At 34.6% G+C, this 16,848-nt stretch overlaps 9 protein-coding genes and 1 non-coding gene across 10 annotated transcripts in view; 7 read left to right on the plus strand and 3 right to left on the minus strand.

The window, feature by feature from the left end:
• Positions 1–100: 100 nt before the first annotated feature.
• Positions 101–3,139, plus strand: NAEGRDRAFT_69485 (uncharacterized protein; the record flags this gene model as incomplete). The annotated part of the gene is made up of 4 exons (XM_002675334.1): positions 101–282; positions 345–738; positions 792–1,350; positions 1,398–3,139. The coding sequence occupies 4 exons, from the start codon at positions 101–103 to the stop codon at positions 3,137–3,139; spliced, it is 2,877 nt and encodes a 958-aa protein (XP_002675380.1).
• A 255-nt stretch (positions 3,140–3,394) lies between these two features.
• Positions 3,395–4,264, plus strand: NAEGRDRAFT_80343 (uncharacterized protein). Its single transcript, XM_002675335.1, has one exon. The coding sequence runs from the start codon at positions 3,402–3,404 to the stop codon at positions 4,230–4,232; it is 831 nt and encodes a 276-aa protein (XP_002675381.1). The 5' UTR covers positions 3,395–3,401; the 3' UTR covers positions 4,233–4,264.
• Positions 4,265–4,474: 210 nt separating this feature from the next.
• NAEGRDRAFT_58517 (pesticin domain-containing protein) lies at positions 4,475–5,774 on the plus strand (the record flags this gene model as incomplete). Its single annotated transcript, XM_002675336.1, has 1 exon — positions 4,475–5,774. The coding sequence occupies exon 1, from the start codon at positions 4,506–4,508 to the stop codon at positions 5,772–5,774; it is 1,269 nt and encodes a 422-aa protein (XP_002675382.1). The 5' UTR covers positions 4,475–4,505.
• Positions 5,775–5,870: 96 nt separating this feature from the next.
• Positions 5,871–7,400, minus strand: NAEGRDRAFT_50352 (uncharacterized protein; the record flags this gene model as incomplete). The annotated part of the gene is made up of 1 exon (XM_002675438.1): positions 5,871–7,400. The coding sequence occupies one exon, from the start codon at positions 7,398–7,400 to the stop codon at positions 5,871–5,873; it is 1,530 nt and encodes a 509-aa protein (XP_002675484.1).
• A 392-nt stretch (positions 7,401–7,792) lies between these two features.
• Positions 7,793–7,866, plus strand: NAEGRDRAFT_t406. The gene has a single exon. It is a non-coding gene; the product is annotated as a tRNA-Val (tRNA).
• A 129-nt stretch (positions 7,867–7,995) lies between these two features.
• On the plus strand, positions 7,996–9,671 carry NAEGRDRAFT_88212 (beta-tubulin). Its single transcript, XM_002675337.1, is given in 2 exon segments — positions 7,996–8,109; positions 8,116–9,671. Coding segments are annotated over 2 exon segments (1,314 nt in total). The 5' UTR covers positions 7,996–8,002; the 3' UTR covers positions 9,323–9,671.
• On the minus strand, positions 9,665–10,496 carry FM150 (uncharacterized protein; the record flags this gene model as incomplete). Its single annotated transcript, XM_002675439.1, has 1 exon — positions 9,665–10,496. One exon carries the CDS (start codon positions 10,494–10,496, stop codon positions 9,684–9,686), a length of 813 nt encoding a protein of 270 aa, XP_002675485.1. The 3' UTR covers positions 9,665–9,683.
• Positions 10,497–11,507: 1,011 nt separating this feature from the next.
• NAEGRDRAFT_82670 (uncharacterized protein) lies at positions 11,508–12,184 on the plus strand. The gene has a single exon (XM_002675338.1). It carries the CDS (start codon positions 11,525–11,527, stop codon positions 12,134–12,136), a length of 612 nt encoding a protein of 203 aa, XP_002675384.1. The 5' UTR covers positions 11,508–11,524; the 3' UTR covers positions 12,137–12,184.
• Positions 12,185–13,407: 1,223 nt separating this feature from the next.
• Positions 13,408–14,502, plus strand: NAEGRDRAFT_69491 (uncharacterized protein; the record flags this gene model as incomplete). Its single annotated transcript, XM_002675339.1, has 1 exon — positions 13,408–14,502. One exon carries the CDS (start codon positions 13,408–13,410, stop codon positions 14,500–14,502), a length of 1,095 nt encoding a protein of 364 aa, XP_002675385.1.
• Positions 14,503–15,409: 907 nt separating this feature from the next.
• Positions 15,410–16,848, minus strand: part of NAEGRDRAFT_69492 (uncharacterized protein) — a gene marked incomplete at both ends in the record, with an annotated part of 5,286 nt that continues 3,847 nt past the window's right edge. Inside the window, 2 exons of the mRNA XM_002675440.1 lie at positions 15,410–15,424; positions 15,483–16,687. Coding sequence (XP_002675486.1) covers positions 15,410–15,424; positions 15,483–16,687 — 1,220 coding nt within the window. The remainder of the gene's footprint in view (positions 15,425–15,482; positions 16,688–16,848) is intronic.

Below are 16,848 nucleotides of genomic sequence, written 5' to 3' on the forward strand. Positions count from 1 at the left end.
AGTCTGTTTGAACTTGTTGATAAGGGAGAAGCGAATTTGTTATTATTGTTTTTCATTAATCATTAAAAAACAAAAGTAAATCTCCAACCAATTAGATCATATGAAAGAAACAAAGATTTTGGATGAGAATAGTGGTGGTGCTACTGCTACTACTACTGGCCAATCAGTGACAACTCCCATCGATTGTGATGATTTGTTAATGAAGAGTCGTGCTGGTAAGGAGTTGAATCAAGTGAGAGCATTGTTGTACAAATCATTGATGTTGCAAATGAAGCAATACAAGTAGGTTATTTCATTGTTAATATTAGTATTCATGTATATTGTATTTTGTTCAACAAATACAGGTCAAATATTTGTCAATTGATATTCCCAGTCATTTGTTTAATGTTCATTTACGTTTTACAAATAGTTGCAAATAGATTGATTGCAGGATTCTTTACAGGCAATGAGGGAGCTGCAGCAGTTGTTAGAATCAACTCTACATCTGTTGAACTTTCTCAACTCATGTATCAAGCAAAGATGCAAGCTCAAAACTTGACATTTAATCCTCCAGAGTCCCTCTTTTTCACCTCTGATAAGAATGACTATTTGAATAGTATTGGATTTGGTACCATGTCCTCTAATCAGTCTGGATCTAGTGGTTTCTTGGCTAATTTTTCTCCATGGTCCAGAAGTTCAGTCATGATGTTAGTGAATGGTACCTTTGATGAGAAGGGAATGATTTCAATTCCATACTCTGTAACCTCTGCTTTTGGTAATGAAAGTACTATGGATGAAGTCATCTATGATAGAATGGGTGCTGTGGGAAAACTGAAAACTTGGATGCTGTTGGTGCCTATATTGTAAGAAAGTTGGACACCTCTGGTATCAATTACACTGTACAATTTGATTACCATGAAAAGACTCAATTCTTTGCTGAATTCCTCTCAAAATCACCACTCACCTATATTGTTACAAGTGCTAGAGATGCTATTAGTGTTTCTCTTCAGAATTGGATGAATGATGCCTTCCTGAAAAATCTTACTGGCTCTTTCAGAATTAGAACCTATACAGCTCAAATGACCTATGATACTCAATTAATTTCCTTCAGACTTTCTGACATGTTAGGTTCCTTCTTCTTTCCACTAATTCTTTCTCTATTATTACCAACATTTACCTTTACCATTGTTATGGAGAAGCAATACAAGTTGAGAGAAATGATGAAATTGATGGGTATGAAGATGAGATATTACTTTTTGGTAACTTATGTATTTTTCTATGCAATGTATGCCCTCTCTGCTATTTTGTTCATCATCTTTTCTATTGCCTTTGATTTTAGATTTATAACCCAGACACATCCATTAATGTTAAGTAAGTATTCATTGCTTTTTCACATATATTTAACCAGGATACTTTAGTTTTCTTCTTCCTGTTGTGGGGAAATGTATTGATTAGTTTTTCATTCCTATTATCTTCGTTCATTGGTAAGACAATTGTAGCTACTATTGTTTCCTACTTGTTTGTTCTGATTGGACCAATGGTTGGTGTCCTTCTTGAACAAGCTCTCTATCCAAGTGCACCAGATGCAAGATATGGTCTCCTCTTATTGTTCCCTCTCCAAATTACTCACTTTGTCTTTGCTGCAACCAATTCATGTAATAACAATGCATGTTTGACAGATGTGGCTGATATTGTAAATAATGTATCTGTCCTCAGCTCACTTCTTTACATGTTGGGAGTTTCAGTGTTGTACTTCATATTGGGTCTGTACTTTGATGCCATTATTCCACAAACATTTGGTATAAGTAAACATCCATTGTTCTTCCTGGAGTGGATGTGGAGGCCGTGTATTAAACGTCGTCTGAAGAGAGCTAAAAAGCACACTGAAAGTAAGAATCAAGTCCAACCATTTGGAGATGAAGAAGGTGCTATTGATTACAATACCTCCGAAGTAATGGACAGTGATGTAGCTGAGGAGTTTAACAAGGTTAATCCAAGTAATATCACAGACAATGAAATGCAAGAGCATGCTAGAAAATTGAAGGAAGAGCATGGTGTTGTCCTTTTCAATTTGGAAAAGAGTTTTGGAGGTAATAAGGCTGTTAAAGGTACCTGTCTCACTATTGGCAAATCTGAATGCTTTGGTTTGCTAGGTCTTAATGGAGCTGGTAAATCAACAACCATCTCAATGTTAGCAGGAATGTTTGGTCCAAGTTCTGGAACTGCATTTGTGTGCGGTAAAGATATTAGATATGACATGGACAGTATCCATCAAGTAATGGGCTTGACAGCACAATTTGATATTTTGTATCCTGATTTGAGTTGTGAAGACCATTTACTCTTCTATTCCAGAATGAAGGGTGTGAAAATCAAGCACGAGAAGGAACACGTCCAATCTCTATTAAAACAAGTAGGTCTAGATAATGAAACTCTCAAAGTGAGATTCTCTCCAGCATCCAGCTCACTTTCAGGAGGTATGAAGAGAAGATTATCCATTGCCATTTCACTAATTGGTGATCCGAAAGTAATCCTACTCGATGAGCCAACCACTGGACTGGATCCACTCTCCAAGAGACACTTGTGGGATATCATTCTCGCTCAAAAGAAGAATAGAACTGTCATTTTGACCACTCACTCCATGGAAGAAGCTGATGCCTTATGTGATCGAATGACCATCATGGTAAAAGGTTCTTTCAAATGCTTAGGTTCTGGTTTAAGATTGAAAAACAAGTTCGGAGATGGCTATTTGATGACCATCAGTTACCAACCAGAGAACCAAAACATTGCCGAGAAGTATGTCTACGATTACGTACCAGAGGCTGTGAAGGATCTGACTCTGAGTGGCATAACCATCTTCAAAATACCTCACCTTAATGCTCCTCATTCTCATCAAATAACAACAACAACAACAACAAATCAAAACAGCAGCATAAGCCATAATAATAATAGTAGTGGGGAAAAGAATAGAACATTGGCTGGTTTGTTTAAACATATGGAAAGTGGAAAGGATCATCACGGAATTGAAGAGTGGGCTTTAAATCAAGTTTCATTAGAACAAGTCTTTTTGAATATAATTTCGAGTGATGCAAAGAGAAATCCATTGAAGGATGAATCCAAGTGGAAGCGATTAGCAACCATGTTCAAGCAATGTATCCATTGAGAGACCATTCTGTGCACTGTGTAAATAATAAAATTGTGCTCATCACATGATGTATTTTATTTTAAAAAATAATTTTAATTAAAAAATGGAAATTTGGATTGGCGAATACTCCATCTTACATGGTGGTTGTAAAAACTATATCACAATATTATTACAATGACATGGCACAATGTCCAATTTGCTTCCATTTTCACAAATCATATTTTATGCTTTTTCCGGTTGGCTTCCAATCAAACTCTAAAAAAAAAAATAACAAGACAATATGAAGCAAACCTTTTTCATTTTGGTTGTTGCTTTGATATTAGCCTTCGTAGGAGGTTTGGTCAGCGCCGATGTGATCGATCACACCAATAGAATTCTCCCAGCGACTACTCCATATCATATGGGTATTTTACATACTTTTGATCCATTTACTTCATCATGGTCCTTTTATTGTAATAGACCAGGTGCCGGACCTGGAACAAACGATCAATTGGGTATTGTTGTTAATATGGGAAGTGATATTAGAATAATTGGTCCTAAAGTGTATAATGATGATAGTAATTTCCAAGTTGGTATTCAAGGGGGAGAGACTGGCAAGATTATTGATTTGGGTACTGAAGATGATGTCAGCAAAACTTATGGTTGTTCAAACTGTTTTACTGGTATTAAATTTAGTAGTGATGGAGTTGTTTCAGTTTTAGATAAGACAAAGAATTTGAAGCCAATTGACCTTACTGCCATGACAGTGGATCATGCTTCAATTAAAGTAGGTCATATTTACTTGGTCAAGATTAGCAATGGAAATGATGATACTGCTCTTTTTGTAAAGTTTATTGCTACCTCAGTTCTTTATGGAGCAAACAATGCTGTGGAAACTGTAACAATGAGACATCAACCAATGTATGTTAAAATTTCACAATCAACTGGAAGAGATTGCTCAGGTCATGTAGATCTTAATTCTGTTGTGGCTCAAGCTGAAACTGGAATTAGTTTGGCTGTTATTGGATTGGTGGCTACCATTTTCATTGGTGTTGGAAATGTTGCCTTCTTAATTTATTATTTTGCATTTGCAAAGGGAAAGAGAGGTGGTGTTTATGGAACTCTCCAATAACTCAATAATAATAACATTCGAATGCTTTTAATATTTCTTATTTCACCATTTTGTAATAGTGTTGGGTATCATTATTATAATCTGATTCCAATACATTATCTTGGAACATGTTAAAATACAAGAACTCATATTTCTGTCAAATTTCATTATAATCTCCACACGATTGCAATCATTGAATGATTTTGTATGGTTTAATTTTAGCCAACTGACATCTCCAGTTAACTCATCATTCAAAAAAATATGAAAACATCTCTCTTGGTTTTATGCACCTTGATGGTACTCTGTGTATCCATTATGGCTGTGTCTGGCTCCTTCTTGGAACAAATTGTGGAAATGTCACTTTCTGATTCTAGAAGTTTCAAGTCGGGTGGTGGTAGCTCTGGAGGAGGTAGCAAATCTGGAAGCAGTAGCAGCAGCTCTGGAAAGTCATCCAGTAAGTCATCCTCATCCTCCAGTAAGAGTACTAGCTCTAGTAAAACCTCCACTTCAAAGAGTTATAGCAAGTCAACTGTCTCATCAAAGATGGCCTCAGCTTATTCTCAATATGCTAACAGTAGAATTGCTGGTATGAAGAATCCAGCCAGCACCATGGCTGGTCTCAAAGCTGCCAATTTGAATGCTCGTTTAAGTGCTCAACCAACTGCTACTGTCAATGGTAAATTGACTGCTGCTGGTATCAAGGCCTCTTATCAAAATCGATTGAATACAAGAGTTGCTGCTGCCTATCAACAATATGCTCAATCCAGAATGGCTGCTGCCAAACCAACTGCTAAGCCAACCAATATTGCTGCAGCTTATCAACAATACGCCCAATCTAGAATTGCTGGTATGAAGAATCCTGCTAGCACTTTGTCTAAACCAACTGCCAAACCTGCCAATATTGCTGCTGCCTATCAACAATATGCTCAGTCCAGAATTGCTGGTTTGAAGAATCCTGCCAGTACTCTCCCAGGTAGTTTCAAGATTGATAAGGGTTTGCTTACTGTTAATGAAGGTAAACCTGCCACTACTGGTTACGTTCCACAATCCAAGGCAGGTACTGTCATTGGTAAATCAGGTGTTACTGTTGGTACTGGATTCGATGTTGGTCAACAAAATGTTAAGGGTTTGAAAGCTCTTGGACTTTCACCAAGTTTAGTCGACAAGCTTTCTCCATACACTGGATTGAAGCAACAAGCAGCTAAGGACTTTTTGGCTAAGAATCCATTGTCCCTATCGCCTGCTGAAGTTGCATCCATTGATAAGGCAGTTATGGACAAGTTTTCTGCCAATTTGGCCAAAGATTATGCAGCTGCTGCTGCCAAGAATCCAACTGCTGTCAAGAATTTCAAGGATTTGCCAGCTCCTGTCCAATCAGTTGCTTACAGTGTCTACCATCAATATGGAAGCTTCTCCAAGACTCCAAGCTTCATGAACAAGTTGGCCACCAATGATTACAATGGAATGGTTCATGAATTGAGAAACTTTGGTGATTCTTACTCAACAAGAAGAAATCGTGAAGCTGATCATTTGGAAAGTGGTTTGAAGGCTGCTTCAGGATAAATAAATTCTAATGTTGTTGCCATCTCTGAACATACTGGAATATTGTCTCAAGTTTTGAATGCCTAGATTATATATTTGAGAATTATCTTGGAATAGTTAAAATCTCTTCCTCCTAATCAATTCAACCACCTCACTCATAAATTCCCTATCCTTGATGAGTTCTGGAGAAATAGATGTTAGAGAGCTGATTCCATGTATATTGAACAAATTCTCATCATGTTCCAACGCTGTGAGAACCACTTCCTTGTCCCTCTTAATTCTCTCATCGAACAATTGCAACAATGGGCCACTAATGGCTACAACTTGCAATGCAAATGATTTGTTGTGAAATAGTCCAGGTTGGAATAGCTTGAGTTTGAAAAGAGAGAAGGGATTTGACTTGCAAGCTTCGATAATCATATCAAAATCATCCTTGAATTTGGTCTTGTGAAGAAGATAGCCATTCTTTCTGATAGCTTCCAAGACGAAATCTCTGTTACCTGTTAGATCTGGGTGCAGGTAGCAATTTTCAGAATCTTTGGATCCAATCGAATCAAGTACGAATTCCTTATTGAGTTGGAATGATTCGTGTGCGTATTCAAGTGCAGAGCTGTTCTGTTTCACTGCTGTTCGAATAATTTCCTCGTCCATCTTTAAATCATCACTAGCAAATTGTAAATCAGAACCTCTTCTTGCAACAGCTGTTAATACAATCTCTCTATCGCAGCGAAACCCTTCTGGTGTTACTGAGAGTGACATTCCATTCCTAACAAGGTTCATCACAACATTCCTATTCTTCATTAAAGAATCATTTATACCCTTCAAAGAGGTAATTTTGAAATTATCTAAACAATGGTTAATAAACTCCTCGTCCTGTTTTAAATCTTTTGAAATGAAAGGAAATGCTTCCAAACTATTATTCATGGCTTCCAAAGCTATGACCTTATCTGATTTTAGAGATTGAGAAGCAAACTTTAACGATCCACCATTAGACTTAACTGCCTCTAAAACAATCTCCCTATCACTCCTTAACAGATCACTTGCATGATTCAAGTCATTTCCACAAGCTCTGACACATTTCAATACCAAATCTCTGTCCTCTCTGGCATCATCATTAAAGTAATCCAAACATCCACTTAATTCTACTCCAATACATGCTTCCATCACTTCCCTATCAGAGAAAACCTCAAATGGTAATTGATTAAGAGCAATCTTTGTTCCTTTCAAGGCTTCCAAAATCACAAATTTATCATTTTGCAAATCATCATCCAGCATTATGTAATTTCTAAAGTTATTCCTCACAGCTGTCAATATTAATTCTCTATCACTAACCAACAATTCATCACTGATATACTCTGTAATAGAATGGCCAGTTTGAGCTGCAACCATCAACAATTCCCTATCATTGGAAATTAATTCGGAATAATCTTGCTCTTCTTCATCAGTGCGATGAGAGGATGGCAACGATTCCAAATAATTAAGCAATATATTAATACTCAAACCTCGCCTAATAGCTTGCAAGAATAATTCTCTACTACTTGGTGTTGTATTCATCAAATAATCTTCATACAAGACACTTAATTTAGAGAGAAACTTTTCCGATTTGAAACACAATACATCATCATTACCTTCATCACTTGTCTGCATTGTAGAATAATAGCTTGCACCAAAAATCAAAGGATTCCTTGATAAATTCATCATCCAAATAATCAAAGCAATCTAAATTGATGGTGGTAATGGCTTGAATAATCTTCTCTCGATCGGAAATGAATTTTACAAGTGATGGATATGAAGAAAGAGTTTTTAAGAGTTTGTTTTCGAGAATTTCAGTTTGATATTTGAATTGCAGTAAATCTGAGGTTGATGATTGGAAATGATCGAGTAAAATTACGACTAGATGTTCCTTCATTTTTTTTGTCTTTTCAATATATTGATTTAGATGCATCTGTTACTCATCCGTAAGGTTTAAGTTGTTTCCTTAATAAATAAACATTGTTATTACATACTATATCATTGCATATTTCACAAATTTGATGTGAGCGCCGTTAGATCAGTTGGTTAGATCGTCAGCTTTACACGCTGAAGGTCAAGGGTTCGACTCCCTTACGGCGTATCTTTTTTAGGCCATCTTTTCCTTACTCCCTAAATCTTGCAAATTTTCTCTAAACTCTTATAAATTGTGTCAAATGATACCAATAATTTTTGTAAAGTTTACAATAAAATCTGTTTTAAAAAATAGCCCAAATTGAATGAAGGAAATTATTCCCCTCTGTTTTGGACAATGTGGTATCAATATTGGCTCTGATTTTATTCAACAAATCTACAGGGAACATTTTTTCCCTTCCAAATCTTCATCCTCATCAATTCATGATCGGAATGCTAATTATAATGAAAATGATGAATTGATGATGAATACAATGAGAGGAGAAGCCTCTATTTACTTTTCCGAATCATCCAATAGTACATTCACCTCTCGGGGTCTTTTAATTGATTTACAAAGCCAATTTAAATATCAATCTAAATTGTTGAATAATGATGAAATACAAAATACAATTGATTTGAATAATAATGTAATATTTCCAAGACAGAATGGTGTGTATTGCTCTCCAGATTGGCCAGGTGGTAAATATGAATCCGGAGCTGATTTATTTACCAATGATGTGATGGATCGAGTGAGGAAATTATTGGAGGATTGTGATTCGTTTCATGGATTTCAGTTTTTTCATGGGATGGTTGGATCTTCGAGTGGTTTCTACTCGAGAATTTGTGCACATTTGAGAGAGGAGTATCCTGATAAGATGTTTTGGTCATGTAGTGTATTTCATGATTCCAAGAGTGAGGATAAAGCAGTGTGGATGTATGATTCCATATTGACCTTTCAGTACATGATGGAGCTCAATGATATGATTACCTGTGTGAGGAATAGTGAGCTAATTGATAAATGTGTACAGAATGGAAAGGATTATCCAACTTATAGAGATTATAATAATGTGATTAGAAGCTTCTTTCCAAACATTACATCAGTTTTTAGGTATCCTTCTCAACAAGGATGTGATTTGAGGAAAATGTGTCTCAATCTTGCACCTACCAGACACTGCTTGATTGAAGTTAGTGAAACTACTGCTTTACAAAATGAGACAACACCTATTTATGAAACAATTTATAATTTGAATAGTCAATTGATTCAACAAAAGAGTTCAGAGAAGATCCTTTCTGCCATTTCAATATTGAGAGCTAGTGGAACATTGGGCTTGGAAGCAGAAAGAAACCTTCGGAAATCAGTCAAAGATCATTCACAATCAGAATTTCCATTCAAACCCCTTGTTGTGAATCAACAATCAAGCGATAACACGATCAGCAATACATTGCTTACCAACTCTTCATCAATTACCACGGCTCTGGAAAATATTTATGAAGTAACAGAAAGATTTTTCAGAAGGAAAACTTTCATTTATGGATACACAAGAGGAGGATTAGAGGAAATGGAAATTACTGAATCTCAGTATTATCTTCGAGAGGCTATTGATACTTATACAGAGAGCGAACCTAAAGAAGATGAACTTGCTTAACCAGTTTGCTACTAATTAATTGGTCAACGTTTATTGTCTCCTTCGAGTGTCTTTATTTCTAAAAGTAATGAAATTTAAGACAACGATGGGAGAGGAACAGTATTGCCATAGAAATATTCTCAGTTCAATACATATTAGAAAGTGGATCAATTAGTGACCTCAATGACGCCGTTTTCACACTTGATGAATCACCAGAGGATGTGGAATTATCTACATTTGGAATGGTTTTCACACCTTTACAATACGTTGTTACTTGACTTACACTTATCATACAAAAATATAGCCACCTTCGTTGCATTTCCACATCATGACAGTTCAATAAAACAATAGTACTCAATCAGTGAGTGGTAAAATAAAAACTTTACTTTCCTAAAGCAAGAGCCAAGAATCCAGTTTCCTCTGCCAAACAAATTTCATATCCATCACAATCAGAAATAATCACCACTTCAACATCGGCCTTTCCAGGTGTTGGTAAAACAATTGGTTCCTTAACAATGGAAATTCCAGTCGAAACAAAAACTTCCTCTTCCTTTGCTTTCAATACTTTTTGATGCATTTCCTTAATATCGACCTTTGATGAAATTGCCAATCGACCAAAAGCTTCTCCATGAATCAATTCCTCACTCTCACTCAATTGAACAAATTCAATTTTGGCTTGATCTTGAGCAAAACCTAATAGGGCTCTATTTTCTCCTCTCTTGAAAACTTGCATTCCCAAAACTTGAGTATAGAATTGAATTTGTTTTTCCAAATTCTTGGTATGAAGTGAAATGTATTGAACTTGATCATGTTCGAAAGAGTTTCTCTCACTTTCTTCCAAGTCTCTTTCTCTATTCACAAGCACATAGGTATATCCATTCGGATCAACAATAGTTTGCTTACTCTCAGCTGCCTTATCATGATGAATAACAATTTCTCTAAAATCATTACCCAACTTGTAACTCTTAATTCCATGATTTGCTGTCAATTCCAAAACAAAGTGAAGATCTTCAGGTCCATATCCAATCATTGTCTTGGTCCAACTCAAATTATATCGACCATTACAAGCTGCTTCACATCCTGCATCAAATGATTCATGTCTCTGTTCAACCATGTTCAATTCCTTCTCATAGAATTGTTTAGACTTGGAATAGTTACCAATTTTGTGTACCCAATGAAGCATTCGGAATGACATGATGATGATGATTAATTATTGATTATTATTAATATATTTGTTATCTTGTTATTAAATCTTTGATGATAATAAATTAATTTCTTCTCTCTTTAATTAAAATTATTAATAATAATAAATATTAATTGATGATGATGATCAATAAGAAGAAGAATTTGATTTTTTTTCTGTTGTTTGGTTTGAAGGAGATGATAATCAACTAGATGATTTATTGTTTTTTCAAATGGATTGGAATTACGGAGTTGAAGAGGAGAAACTATTGGTTGGAATTTCAGACAAGTAACTCCTGAAGATTGTGAATGGTTCAACCTTCATCAGGAGTAATAAGACTGAGGAGGAATGTTATTATGAATTTATTGTGTTGTGAACAAGTTCAAAGATTACATGAATTTGTTTGAATTGTACTTGTATGATCTTATTTAGAGGGTTTATGTTGGTTGGTATCAACCTTCCACTTGTATTTTCTCCTTCTTCTGAAGATATTCTATGAATTATCTTCCTCACACTTGTTAGATTCCTCAATAGCTTCCTCTGTTGATAATGTTCTTTGCCTTCTCAAATTATTGATGATGTTATGTTCAAGTACTTCTTTGCCTACCTTCTCAAAAGGTACCAATTTTACTTTTAATTATCGAGTTGTTGATGCTTGGAAGTGAAGACGCATCTTCCAACAATATTCTTCATAAGCAACTAATAGATGATGTGTACACGAAGTGAGAGTTGCTTTTCGATTTGTCTTCAGGCAATTAAATCCCCAAGATGATTTCCCTTCTGATGATGAATGGTTGTACACACTATAGTTGTTAGGCTTGCGTTCCGAATGTTATTGTATTCTTCATCCAATTAAAAGCCTTCCAATCCATCTGATAAACATCTTAACGATAACTTCAACAATTTTTATGTATTATTGTTCTTCTCTTTTCAAAGCCTTTTTGCCTTCTCTTCATCAAATTGGCTTGAAAAAATTTTCATTGTAAAAAGCGTGGATGAGCAAACAACTTTAAAAATTGTTCGAAAAAAAAAGTCAAAAAATGGGCGCCTATAAGTACTTGAATGCCTTGTATAAGAAGAAGCAATCTGATGCTTTGAGATATTTGTTGAGAGTCCGTGCTTGGGAATTAAGACAATTGCCAGGTATCCACAGAGTTAACCACCCAACCAGACCAGACAAGGCTCACGCTCTTGGTTTCAAATCCAAGCAAGGTTACGTCATCTACAGAGTCAGAATTCGTAGAGGTGGTCGTAAAAAGCAAGTCCCAGGTGGTAGAGTCAATGGTAAGCCAGCTACTCAAGGTATCCACTTGAAGCCAAAGAGAAACTTGCAAGTTGTTGCTGAAGGCAGAGTTGGTAAGAGAATTGGTGGTTTGAGAATTTTGAACTCATACTGGGTTAACCAAGACGGTAGATACAAGTGGTTCGAAGTCATCTGTGTTGATCCATCTGCTGAATCAATCAGAGTTGATCCACAAGTTAACTGGATCGCTTCTCCAAAGCATAAGCACAGAGAAATGAGAGGTTTGACTTCCTCTGGTAAGAGACACAGAGGTCTCAGAACTAAGGGGTGTACCTCATCCAAGGTTAGACCATCCAGAAGAGGCGGTTGGAAGAGAAGAAACACCACCAAGTTGCAAAGAAAGAGATAAATCTGAGTGTTTGGTGTTCTCCTATAATAAAATCAATATTAAATTTAATTGTTGTTTTTTGGTTTTGTGTGACAACAGGATAGTTTTGTTACTTGATTGAGCAAATGTTGTTGAAAATGTATTATCGCTGGATGGAGATTGGTTTTAATTAAATATTGAAAATATTGAATCTATGCTTTCTAGGGAAGTAAAACAGAATTTTTCATTGTCATTCACAGTGCAAAGGTGATGTCAATATGATTCCGAACTTTTTCATTCAATAAAATCAACAATCTGTTTCAAACTAAGTGTGGTGAGCACACTATAAATTGTTATGGTTCCACAGCTAGCGTCTATTGTTATTGAAGATTTGATTTCTTCTTTGATTAATAGTAATGGAAGCATTGTCAATTAAATTGACCGAGGTCACTGTTGCGCTCAAAGAAACGATGGCAAAGTTACTGACACTCGAAAACCCTTTACCCAATATTCAATTATTTCTCAAACACAACATACTAAAGGTTTCTAATATTATTTAATGAAAGAAATGAATAGAAAAGTTCATTGTATTGTGCTGTATTTACAACTATTGATCTTCAAAAGCCAAAAACAAGTTCGTATCAACCATCAACCTTCTTATTTGGAACATTACTCGAAATTTCTGCCACATTTCACTTTTCCATTGTTTTTACTGCGATAGCATTTTGACATTTTCCATTTGAAAAAAACAAACACCAACAAGTATATTCACCCTTTCATATTTAATTTCTGCTTGATATCTCATTGAAATGATGTCAAATAATACAGTGACAGTTGGCAACTCAACAATTTGCCATGAATTTCTGTTTAATACAACATCGAGCAGAGAAATTCTACCTTCAATTGAATATGATATCTGTCCTGATACCTACATTTCGTTTTGTAAGTTTCCCACAATCTCTACAATTGTGAATCCTAAACCAAACTAAACCTGTATTCGAAACAATACAATAGCCATACTGTTGGCCTTTCTCACTGGATACATTCTACTTCTCCTCATCACTACCATTCTTGTCATATGGAAACGAAACTCTGGACATATCCTTGCTCGTGATCCAGCTCAGTTAATCTTAACCATGTTGACAGGATTTCAATTTGTGGCCATTTTCTCACTTCGAATAATTATTGGAAGAAAGATCTTTCCATGTGCCCTGTATTCATATTGTTTCTTTGTTGTGGGGCCTGTAATTTGTCTTCCTTCCATATGTAGAAGTTTAAAATTATATTTCCATTTCAAGTTAAATCTTCAGAAAATGAAATTCTTCAAGGAAAGTGAAACTCCAGACGATTCTTCATCTGTATTTTCAAGTTCTGATTCCATGTCTCATAATTCAGTGAAACAGAAATTACCAAATTTGAGAGTTTTGAAATTTTATCAATTTATGGTTAGCCACAAATTTATTATTGCAACCTATATCGGAGTTTTTATTATTCAAACCGCAATATGGGCTATCGTTGGTGGAATTGATGAGATTTTATATTCACTCAATACGGATTTACAAAATAGGAAAAGGTTTTTTGTGAGTCCAGGATTTTTTGAATTTAAAATTGGATGCAGTTTGACAAGTGGAATTTTAATTGTAATCTTGATTGAGTCAGTGTTTTATATTGCAGCTGAGGTGATTACATTGATAATGTGTATTAGATCTGATAGAGATACTTGGTCAATTAAGAAGGAAACTTTGATTTATGTCATTGTTCAATCAATTGGAATTTCTCTATTTGTCATTTCATCATTTATTGATATCATGTCAATATTGGTTGATTATTTCGTACCATATGCCTTGTTCATGTTTGGAGCTCTTGCTTTGGAAACTATCATTTGTGTGCTACTTCCTGTGTGTTATGCTATTAGAAAGGATTTCCACTCAACACATCACAATCCACAAGATAGCACTCTGGAAAGTATTTTGAAAAACAAGAAGGGATTCAAAACAATTCTCGATTTTGCTCGTAGATCCTATTGTCCAGAAGCAGTTCTCTGTTGGTCTGATATTCAGAGATTTAAGGATTGTAAGAAACGTGAGAAAAAGCTTGAAATTGCCAAGTATATTATTGAGCATTATTTGACACCTTCCAGTTATTTAGAGTTAAATATGCCACAATTGGCAAATGTCAAGGAGGAATTAAGTTTGATGGTGATGGGTTCAGCAAGTACAGTTTCTAATGATGTATTCGATATGATTGAGAATCATTGTTTGCAGGATTTGGCTGATTTACAGCATAGATTGGTGAGCAGTGATAAATTTATCGCATCAATGGTGCAAGAATTGAAGGAATTACAAAGATTGAAAGCAAGCTGTGAAGAGAAGGTAGAAGAAACTTTCAATGTTGAATTGGAAATTTAAAACTGTGACAAGTTGATGATTATTCCTCGCATTAGCTTGTCCGGTAATTTCTCAATCCTTGCATAATCAGTGAAGAGGAGTTTTTTGTTTGAGACTCCAAAGTTGACCAGTTCATTAAGAATATTCTCAAATAAAGGGCAATTTAAATAATTTTCAAAACTTGATGCAAGATCAAAGTAATTATCAATTGTAATTATCAGCGTACTTTTAAAATAATCAACAAAATAATGAATTTCATGAATGATTGCCATATCAATTAATGTAAAAAGTTTTGATGGATCTATCTCGTAAACTGGAATTCCATAACAATATTTGATGATAATTTCTAATAATTCCAAATCCATTGAATCATCAGGTGTAAAGACATCATCACTAAGATCACTGAATGATGATCCACTTTCGAATAATGCATTAAAAAATGTACTTTTGGAACTGAGTATTGTTTTGTGGCAGTATAAATACTTGTCTTGTCCCATTTTGATTTTAACGTCGCTTGCTTTTTCATTATTAAATAATCTTTCAATTCCCTGTTGTTCAATTTCATTATCCTCCTGTATTTCAATTGGACTTGTAACATGTGTTTCCATTACAGATAAAATGTTAAAGCTATATCTCTTAATGATGGGATAAGACAAAAGTGTTTTTCCTGTAAGAGACTTTAACTGGATGGCAGAATATTCCAAACAATAATTGTTCAAATATTCAAGTAAATGATTTTGAATTTCTATTTCTTCATGACAAAGTTTGAGTAAATTATCAACTTGTTCCCATTTTGAAGGAAGTGTTTCCAGTGTGATGGAATTAATAAATCCATGTACAAATGCTCTTTTAAAATCGATAAATTCACAATTCTTGAACATTCCTAAAATGAATAATACATTCAATATATCATATTCTCTAAATGAATTCAATCTTTCAATCTCTGTAAATTGATATATATTTTCATATATCAATGAATCAATTAGTTTTTGTATAATTACTATTTGTTGCGAATTCATTGATTTCAATAGTTTTTCATTTTTCAATATTATTTTACAAAATTGTGGTGATAACTTTTCTATTAATGGAATAAATCCAATCAATTCCAATCCAAATAATTCATCTCTTGAATGTTTTTTCAATTGGATTTTTGGAATTATAGTATAATCATTTCCAATATGTGGATGCGATGAAAAATCAAATGGTGAATCACCTCCAAATCCTTCTTCACCATTTCCAGCAATTGTTTTAATTGTTCCATTTCTTAATATTTTTCTAATTCTATGATTTTCTGTATCAGCAATATAAACTTCATCATTTCGAGAAACGAATATATTGTCTACATATGATATTTGTGCATTAATTGCAAGTCCTCCATCACCACTATATCCTTTAACTCCAGTTCCTGCAATTGTTGTAATATTGGCATTTCTTAATATTTTTCTAATTCTATAATTTCCACTATTCATAATATAAACTTCATTCGTTGATGAAACAAATACACCACATGGATGGTTAACTTGTGCATTAATTGCAGGACCACCATCACCACTGAATCCTTCTTCTCCAGTTCCTGCAATTGTATTAATAATTCCATTTCTTAATATTTTTCTAATTCGATGATTGTTGTAATCTACAATATAAACTTCATCGTTATTAGAAACAAAAACACCACAAGGGCTGTCTAATTGTGCACTTGTTGCAGGGCCACCATCTCCACTAAATCCTTTTTCTCCAGTTCCTGCAATTGTTACAATAGTTCCATTTCTCAATATCTTTCTAATTCTATGATTTCCAAAATCAGAAAAATAAATTTCATCATTTTGAGAAACGAATATATTCTGTACATATGATATTTGTGCATTAATTGCAGGTCTACCATCACCACTATATCCTTTTTCTCCAGTTCCTGCAATTGTTACAATATTGCCATTTCTTAATATTTTTCTAATTCTATAATTTCCACTATCAGCAAAAAAAACTTCATTCGTTGATGAAACAAATACACTACATGGATGGCTCAATTGTGCACTTGTTGCAGGATCACCGTCACCACTAAATCCTTCTTCTCCAGTTCCTGCGATGGTGACTATAGTTCCATCTTTTAATATTTTTCTCACCCTATGATTTTGGCAATCTGCCATATAAACCTCATCATTCGGAGCAACAAACACTCCTCCCGGACAATTTAACATTGCTTTAGTGGCTAATTTTTTATTCATCATTTTAGCCTTTTTCTTTACTTTATTTTCGTCATTTTCATCATTTTCTGATGATGAAGAAGCCGATGATGATGCGGATGAAGAACAAAGGCTTCGTTTCATTTTTTTTGTAAAAAAAATCTTCAAATGAAAAGATCAAGTCAAC

Source organism: Naegleria gruberi (assembly GCF_000004985.1).
Source record: "Naegleria gruberi genomic scaffold NAEGRscaffold_34, whole genome shotgun sequence".
Taxonomy (NCBI): domain Eukaryota; phylum Heterolobosea; class Eutetramitea; order Acrasida; family Naegleriidae; genus Naegleria; species Naegleria gruberi.